General features: G+C 41.8%; 1 protein-coding gene across 1 annotated transcript; it reads left to right on the top strand.

Moving 5' to 3' along the window:
* Window positions 1–2,019: 2,019 nt before the first annotated feature.
* On the top strand, window positions 2,020–8,200 carry LOC306826519 (Golgi reassembly-stacking protein 2-like). Its single transcript, XM_079347883.1, has 10 exons — window positions 2,020–2,236; window positions 2,906–2,986; window positions 4,030–4,233; window positions 4,339–4,425; window positions 4,526–4,656; window positions 5,435–5,567; window positions 5,736–5,850; window positions 5,931–6,038; window positions 6,576–6,698; window positions 7,258–8,200. The coding sequence occupies exons 1-10, from the start codon at window positions 2,174–2,176 to the stop codon at window positions 7,527–7,529; spliced, it is 1,317 nt and encodes a 438-aa protein (XP_079204009.1). The 5' UTR covers window positions 2,020–2,173; the 3' UTR covers window positions 7,530–8,200.
* Window positions 8,201–9,137: the final 937 nt, after the last annotated feature.

Here is a 9,137-nt window from a genome sequence, read left to right as displayed (position 1 = left end):
GATTCAGAAAAAAAATACACAAGTTACAATGTTTCATAACCTTTACATGGTGGCATTAAAAAATATCAAAGAGAAGGGTGTTAGAGGACTGGAGCTTCAGGACTACAGGAAACTCATCAATGAGGATGTGCTGTACTGTGTACGCCCCCTGGTGGTAAATGTCTGTCCCCAGCTATGAAAACTTTGGACCATCCTATGTTTAAAAGTGCTGAATACAATTTTATAAATGTACTTATAACGAACACACAAAAAAGCCTGACGTTTGATAGCCTACATGACATAAGATTTCATGAAACCCAAATAGAATAGAAACACAATGAAGAATAGAAAATACCTTTTTATTTACCTGTTGTCCTATACAACACATAGGTTTTAAAACCAACACAAGAAAACTTCATTAAACAAGCAAGGAAATAAAGTAAACAGGCCATTCTTGTAAGGCAGGTTCAACCTCAGGTCTATCTCCTATGGCATAGAAAATGGAAAGGAACTGTTTATGAGAAACAAAGTTGCAACCTTGCTTCAAAGAATAACCTTATAATAGTGAAAAAATCGATTTAAGTGTGTCAAGATTCAAATCGGTGCTATGAAAATAGAATAATCGCAATAATACAGAAAGCGTCAGCAGCATAGACCAAGATTTTGAAATTGTGGATATACCACAGTCTTTTAAATCAGAGGTGTGGAAGCGTTTTAAATTCCCCAAGACAATGAAAGTGGTGAAATGAAATTCAAATTTGGGGAAATTGAGGCTCTGATTGACTCAACAACAAGAAAAATGAGAAAAAAACTTTGAAAAGTCTGTGTTGCTGTAAACTGAAAAACTTGTCTAGCAGGATCTGGATTTACCAGTTGGTTGATTGTCTTGAATAAAATACTTGGGCTGTGTTGATTGGAGTAGATTAGTGTTTGTGCATTCTTCAGCATTCTGTTGTATTGTGTTAAAAAGTCCTTCATGATATTGTAGTGTATTTTCCGCTTGTGCTCTGCTTCCTACTTTTTACAACTGCAAATATTTTATAGCAAATATTCAAAGCTGCTTTACTTTGGACGATTTAGAACTCACATTAAAAGGTGACATAACATGTAGTGAGGACAATCACATCGAGTTAAAGTGTATTTAATCATTAGTGTGAGAATAATTAGGTGGTTGGGGACTTTGGCATTCAAACACTTGAAAGAACTTTTAGGTGCTTTGCTTGTTAAAGATGCGAGTGCACAGGGGTCTGAGGGAGACATAATCTATGACCCGTGATTCACAGTCAAAAATTAAACATTTTTTTGATCAGATATAGTAAAATCACATAATTTTAACAAGGGTTAGATTTGTCTTAGAACAGACAATATTGAGCCCCTGAGGTCCAAATGTTCAAAATGTTTCAATCTTGCACACAACATATCGTTAAGGAATATCTTCCTGAAAACAATGCACATGTTTAAACTAAAACATATTTCAAAGTCTCAAGGTGGCCAAGAGTCAACAACATTGTTTTACTTTTTGGGACTTCAGGCTCTCTGTTGGATGACATAAGCGTACACTTGTGTTTTGATTAAACAGAGTTTACATAATGTGATTATGTTGGAGAACATATCCAACTAAAGAGTTCATTTTCTTATACTTTTGCAGCTGTTAGTGTTTGAAGGTAAAACAGAAAGTAGTGATGCCACTGGTCCAACAGAGCAAATGTGACAGTGCACCTCACGAAGGTCTTTGTAAAGAAGCGTGTATACTCTATATCAGTGTAAGAGTTAAATTAGTGCAGCTATCCTTATCAGAATATCCAAACTTTATTACAGTTCTGGCTCACAAAAACACTTCAACGAGACCTCAGGTCTAATTCTCTGTTTTCATACATTAAAGGGGTTTAAATGATGTTGGATAACTTAAGTGTCCAGAGTAATTCTATGTAACAAAAGACCACTTCGTAATGATGTATAACATTGATTAAAATAGTTTATTTTTTAAAATAGTTTAAATAAAAAGACACCGACTAGAAACAAGAAATTAAGAAAATTCGAAAAGGCGTAATTTCCTGCCACGTAACAGCGCATGCGCATCAACCCGCAGCTCGTTCGGCGACGTGTACCCGGTGTGTGGAAGTGTTCAGACATCTCACCTCTGCAGGGCAACAAGCTGTTATTAAAACCCAACAGGCCTTAACAGAGGAGAGACATGGGAGGCGCACAGAGTGTGGAGATACCGGGCGGAGGGTCCGAGGGCTACCACGTGCTCCGGGTGAGTTTACACCTTGTACAGTCTGATGTTAGCTGTTAGCTTAGCATCAGCTCACCCTGCTCTCTGAATGCTGACGAGAGGTCGGGGATGACCAGCGAGGCCTCCGTGAAAAACACTGAAAAATGTTCCTTCCTTTAACGTGTTGTCAGGGTGACCGCTCCTTGGACATCATGTCGACATTTTCTGTCGTCTTTTAGTTTAGAAAACAAGCTGACACGAAGCTAACGATGGTAGCTTCAGGTCAGCTAACCCGAGCTACGTAGCATCTCTGGATGACAGCTGCCCTGCTGTGACTGCACACACAACCAAGAAGTGTTTATTCATCCTGTCTTCTGGATCATTTCACTCTTATTTAAACAAGCTAACTTCTGTGTCGGGTATCAAACAGCTTTAACCCTGTAGTTGTGTTAATTGTGAGTAATGTTGGTGCATCAGTAGATCTCAGAGAGAGTTTCTTTATTCACAGAAATAAACATTTAAATGTAAGTTTGGTGCTTGGTTGACTCTTTTATTGAAATAAAATGTGCTGGTTAAACTAATAACCGGTTTATTCTTCTGCACACGTGTGTGTTAAACTCTCTGTCATGTGATGATGTTTTTCTTACTAACTTCATGTAAAAGCAGCATGAAGGAGAGAGTCTGCTCAAACTTTCTCTCATTGTCGTTCAGGTTCAGGAGAACTCACCTGGACACCGTGCAGGACTGGAGCCTTTCTTTGACTTTATTGTTTCCATCAACAACACCAGACTGGTAAGGAAAGACCGCAGCTGTACCTGTAGTAGTCAAAGATCATATTTGTACACTTATCAGAGCTTTAGGATAAGTCAGACTTCACTGTTTACTAAACAATGTGAATTTTGAAATCAGAGTTTCGATGCCCATTTTTGTGGTCGTGGGTTTGTTTTTATTTGTGGTTTATACTGGGCCTGCACGATATAAGGAGACGCTTTCAATATTTGGATAATGGTATCAATCGCCATAAATAAACAGAAATAGTGATTCATATTTGCCCATACTCGCAGTGTAATGTCTCCATGTTTGTCTCTCTGTTTGTCCCAAATTAAATCCTCAAACTTTTCTCCACTAAATTGATCTGATGGTAGCGGTTAGCATTAGCTTCATCTGACAGCATCAGTATGGTGTTGAAGCGTAATTGTGATAAGTTCATCAATATTTATCAATGTGTTTGTTGAGAGTTCTGACTCGAGGATGTAAGTGTTGTCACCAGGGATGTAAAGATGCATCGTGACAAATTGGTTCACATCCACACTCTGAACATAGAATCACGGTAACATGGTGAGCGTCAAGATTTAGAAATCGATGAAGCACGTCTGTCTTTTAAATCGTCGGTGTAGAAGCTTTTTGACTTGAAGAAGAAGATAGTAAGAAGATAACAGACGAGACAAAAACTGTGCAAATATCACAAGAAGACAGGAACTACACAAACAGCACAACCAACATGATGCAGCATTTAATGGACACCAACGAGAAGCTTCACCCGCCTCCCTTTGATGAGAGAAAAACACATGAAGAGATCAAACCACACTGACAGGCTGGTTATCATCTCTCTCTCTTCATTTGTCTACAGTCTCATTTTCTTTAAAATAAAGTACGAGACAGTCGTACTGTGAGTTGAGTGAATCGTTACATCCTTATGTGCTACAGGAAGGGAAAATATATTGCCTCACTGACAGTGTCTCAGTAGTATCGTAGCATCAGTTTGTTTTTGCTGACACACTGTGATGAGCATCGAGCTCGGTCAGGACTGACCCGTCCTTCTCTTATCGCTGCAGAACAAGGACAACGACAACTTAAAGGACCTGCTGAAAGCCAGTGTGGAGAAACCAGTCAAGATGCTGGTTTACTCCTCCAAGACCCTGGAGCTGCGGGAGTCCACAGTCACCCCCAGTAACCTGTGGGGGGGGCAGGGCCTGCTTGGCGTCTCCATTCGTTTCTGCAGCTTCGAGGGAGCCAATGAGAATGTTTGGCATGTGCTGGTAAGTAATCCTGATGATTAGTGCGACTGTATGGGGTCCAGTGGTGCTGTGTTCACCCTCTCTCTCTCTCTCTCTCTCTCTCTCCTCTCTCTCTCGATCAACCAGGAAGTGGAGCCAAATTCTCCAGCCGCTCTCGCTGGTTTGCGGCCGCACACGGACTACATCATTGGAGCCGACACTGTTATGAACGAGGTTGCTAATGTGCCCCTCATGTGCTTCAAACTGTCCCTGGTGTCACATGTTCCACCTGATGATGATAGTGATTGTGTTTCTCCTTGTCGTGTGTGTGCAGTCAGAAGATCTGTTCTCTCTGATAGAGAGCCACGAGGGGAAAGGACTGAAGCTCTATGTGTACAACACAGACACAGATAACTGCAGAGAGGTGATCATCACACCCAACGGTGCCTGGGGAGGAGAGGGCAGGTAACACATCAACACAGTCGAAGCTGGGGTAGAATTAAAACCATCAAGAGTACATCCGAGTTGATTAACAAAAGGAAACAAAGAAACACACAGCATGCACTTTGTCGTTGTGATCCTTATAATCTGTTCTTATGAACCCAGCTCACCGGTTCAGTGTGTGTTCAGCTGCTCATACAGCCAGAGATACTGTCTTTTCTTTCTTTTTTGTGTCAGTCACTGTGTTTGATTTATTGATCGCATCAAGAGACAATACAATACAAAAAAATACCACTATACTATATACCAATAACGGTTTTGACCACTGCTATAAAGCATCATGATCAATGATCTAAAGAAACTGAAACAGACCTGTTTGATGATGACATAGTCATATGCATGATGATGAACTCACATGCTGCATACAGGCCATGAGATGCACCTTCCTGCCAGTCAGTTCAGAGTATTCCAGCGATCAGGTGTTTAACTTCAGAGTGAGCGTTGAACGTTTCGCCAATACTTTGATTCTTTGCATTTGTTAAAGCTCCAGGAGGAAAAGTGTTTTGGTGTTATTAGGAAACAAAAGCTGGTGTTATGGATGCTGTCCAGGAAGATTTCATGTTTTATTTGATGCTCGCACTAAAATCAGTCATTGTTAGTCAGCTGTCAGTGTGTAAAGCCTCAGGCCTGTTTGACTTCCAATCCAAGCACATAAATTACAAATGTGTTTGAATGAACATCTTTCAGTTTGCAAAGTTTACATTCTCAACCTTTTTTTTTTCTTTCTCTTTTCTCATTCCAGCCTTGGATGTGGGATTGGTTACGGATACCTTCACAGGATTCCCACCAGGCCTTTTGAGGAGGGCAAGAAGTTCAGCTTCCCCGGGAACTCTCCCAGTGAGCCCGTCAGTCCGCTGAAGGACGGATTCACCGAGGTAGGAGAGTGTCTTTAGATCAGCACACTAGAAGTGCACGTTTCCTCATTGTGCATGCAGAGGGACGGAGAGCGGCTCATTGCGGATGATTGCACATTTGGATGAAATGTGACTTTTTCTGACGGCACCATCTTTTTCTCTAAAACCTCTTGTGTTTAACCCCTTCAGGTGCAGCTGTCAGCAGTGACTCCTACTTCTACTGCACCCGCCGTCTCCACTGGCCTTGAGGATTCACTGTCAGGCCTGTCGATCAGCGCAGCCCCGCCCAGCGAGTTGCAGACAGGTATGATTGTCCAAAACTTTTTTTATTTCTTCTTTGTTTTACATTTTATAAACGAACATGCTACTTGTGCCATCCTCCAGGTTTGCCCACAGTCCCTCTGCTCTCCTCCTCAAGCGGCCCCTCCCCCAGCCCACTCACACCTCTGAATCCTGCCACAACCGTCTTCAACCCCTCCACCACGCTACCAGGTGGGTGCCTTCTCGCTGTTCTTCCTCAAACAGAGCTGCGAGGGTTAATGGATTGTTTATTAACACATAATTAGTTTTAGTTCGTTTTGAAGCAGCGATGTCAAACATGTTCCGGCTCCAGCTGCTCAGATGTGATGAGCGTCATTCTTCATGTATGAAAGTCGCTGAAACAGAAGAAGCGATTTAAAGCTGTTCCTTTGGCTTCTTCAGAATAATGAAGAGCTGTTTCCAGTGTTTTTATTTTATTTTGAAAAGCACAAAATCAGACAATAAATTATGGAAATAATCAGCAGAAGACTAAATGATATAAAAAAAGAGTTAGTTTTGTGTTTCTGAGTCTGCACATCGTCTGAGTTCAGAACACTTGTTTTCATTTTTCATTTTCTCCATCAGAAGAAACTCTGATCGCCAATGATTATCATGATCGTTGATCTGTTTTTATTTTGCTCATTATTCAATGTCAGAAACTGTCTGCTGTCTCCATGCCAAGAAACGACAACACACCTCGTCATGGTGTCATTGTGTTTGTGTTTGCAGGACTGATGCCCTTCCCAGCCGGTTTACCTCCGCTCCCTAACTTACCCAACCTCAACCTGCCACTCCCAGACCTCAGTGCTGTGTCACTATCAGGCAGCAGCACCTTGCCCCCACCTTTAGGAGGTAAATAAACCACACTGCACACACTGAACTGTTTTAACGTAGTCTGAGCTGGAAACGACGCAACTTCAGTCTGAATCCAGATTTTATCCTGTGACATGAGCTGTGTGTCATAAAGTAAACATGAGTGTCACATGTGTAGACTATATTCGAGTTGTCTCAGTCTGAAGTTTGTTTTTTAAATACGACACTTTAGCCAGCAGCCGCTCTGTTAGCATGAATACAGAAAAATCCACTTCCTCATCTTTTCAAAGCTCACTGATTCACACCTCAGATCGTTACCAGGGGTTACTGGTACATCCTAGAAGAATCAGCTTCATCAAGTGGCTCCAGAGTTGCTGCCTGGCCAGCAGAGTCAGGCTGAGTTTATGCTAAGCTAAGCTAAAGGGCTGTTGATTGCAGTGGTAGATTTATTAAACAGAAAGAGACTTTCCTGATCTTTTTAGTGGCTAAAAAAATAAGTTTCCGTTGTGAGTTTTTTTTTATTTATTTTTTTTTTATATAAGTTTCTTTCAAACTTATCATCAACACAACTTAATTTGTTTCCTTCTCTCTCCACCAGTCCCTTCTCTGGCATCCCTCCCACCCTTCAACATCCCTGGTCTGGCCCCATTACCCCCTTTACCCACTATGCTGCCCTCCCAGCTGCCCCCGCTCCTTCCTCAGGGGATGGCCCCCCTCCTGCCCATCTCCACCACTGCTCCTGCAGCCTCGGTCACCGTCACGGCAGCTCCCGCGCCCGCGCCCGTTGCTGACCTCGCAGTCCCGACAGAAACTGCCTCCACAAACGAAACGGAATCACCCGCCCCCACAGAAACATCACTATCGTCGTAACCTGGGAGACAAATCCCACCTCCCATCAAACCAAAACACACACCCGGTTTTCTCTCTTTCTCCCGTCTGTCTTTCTCTCTGTTTTTCTATTTATTTGGCTGAGGGGGACAGACGGACAGCTGCATTCGGTCACACAGACGGAGGTCAGAGTGCTCCAGTGTGGAGCCATGTAGACTGCTCTTCCAAACTTGTCTTTATTGCCAGAGTGTCACAGGGTGACGTTAAGCTACTGTAAGAGGAGGAGGCCGAGGCCTTCTCTTCAGTTTGTGGTTCACTTCACACTTTGTCTTAAGCTTCCCCCTCTCTGTTTCACATGCTCTTTTTTTATATATATATTTGACCAGCGTATGTTAACAGGGCTGAACATGAAAAGACATTTACTGAAGTAATATCGACATCATGCATCCATTAGAAATAACTACAACAAGCCAACACGTCAGGAGGAAAATATCAAAGTACTGCTGTATGGAAACCTGATAGAAAACAAATGTAAACTAAATATAAATCCATGTAAAAGATTTTTTCTGTTTGTCCGATTCTAACATGTAATCTTTATTTTTAGTTAATAGACCCCTGACCAAAAGAATTTCATTTCTGTATTGTTTTTTTTTCGTTGGAATTAATGTATGAAAGTCTCCTCCCAATGAATGAATCTGCATTATTTTGCACCACCTTTTGTGTTTGTGAAATTATTAGTCTGTCCCTTTTTGTACGTCTCAGAACTGTAGGCGCGTCTCTGTAACACTGGGGTGTTTTCAGCCTGGAGGCCGTGTCAGAGGAGACGGAGGTTTAAAGACGCATGAGCAACTGAATGAAGTATAACTTAGTTATTCAATACACGAGGAGTCTCCTCTGGACTCGACTTAGGTGATATGGTAATGATGCAGTTCAGCCACAAGGTGTCACTGTAACAACTTTTCTGAAAACGTATACAGTACACTCGGTGCGAGCAATAAAGCCAAATTAATTTTACACAATGCCTCTGTGTGATTTTATAAACAGTCAGTGTCTGCTCTTCAGCCTCAGCCCGCTCACACACTAAATATTTACAATTAATAAATAAAAAAAAAGTTAAGTAATTCACCTTGATGTGATTTGGTGCCTAATGCACAAATCATCTAAGAACAGAAGACACCAAGATGAAATGTCCTGGTGGAGGATTCCCTGAACCTGATTTCTTAAATGTCCTCTGTGCCTCGAGAGGTGATGTAAATTAAAATGTGATTGATACCAAAAAGTAGCAGCTAATTGTGACACGGTGACACCTTACTTTTGAATCCGTCGAACTATAAATCACTCCAGAGAGTCGGCCTCCCTCTCTCTACCTGACACGATCCCTGTAGGACGGTCAAGACTTCATCTTGACTTGTGGGGAGTGAATGGTTGCAGTCCAGTAGGGAAAAAAAACTATTTTAAGTTACATTTCCGTCTTTTGACATAAACAGATGAAATGATAGGATTGTGAGATGCTATTGGAGGGTGTTGAGTTTGTTGTTAAGATTTAAATGATTAGCTTATGTTCCTTTCCAGGCTGCAGATGTGATCAAAGCCTGCTGACTTCACTGCGGCCACGGGAAGTTTCTTCATCAGATCCATCACTGAAGAAGC

Source organism: Symphodus melops, assembly GCF_947650265.1.
Source record: "Symphodus melops genome assembly, chromosome: 7".
Classification (NCBI taxonomy): Eukaryota; Metazoa; Chordata; class Actinopteri; order Labriformes; family Labridae; genus Symphodus; species Symphodus melops.
Note: the sequence above shows the minus strand (reverse complement) of the source record. Positions and strands in the feature narration are given on the sequence as shown.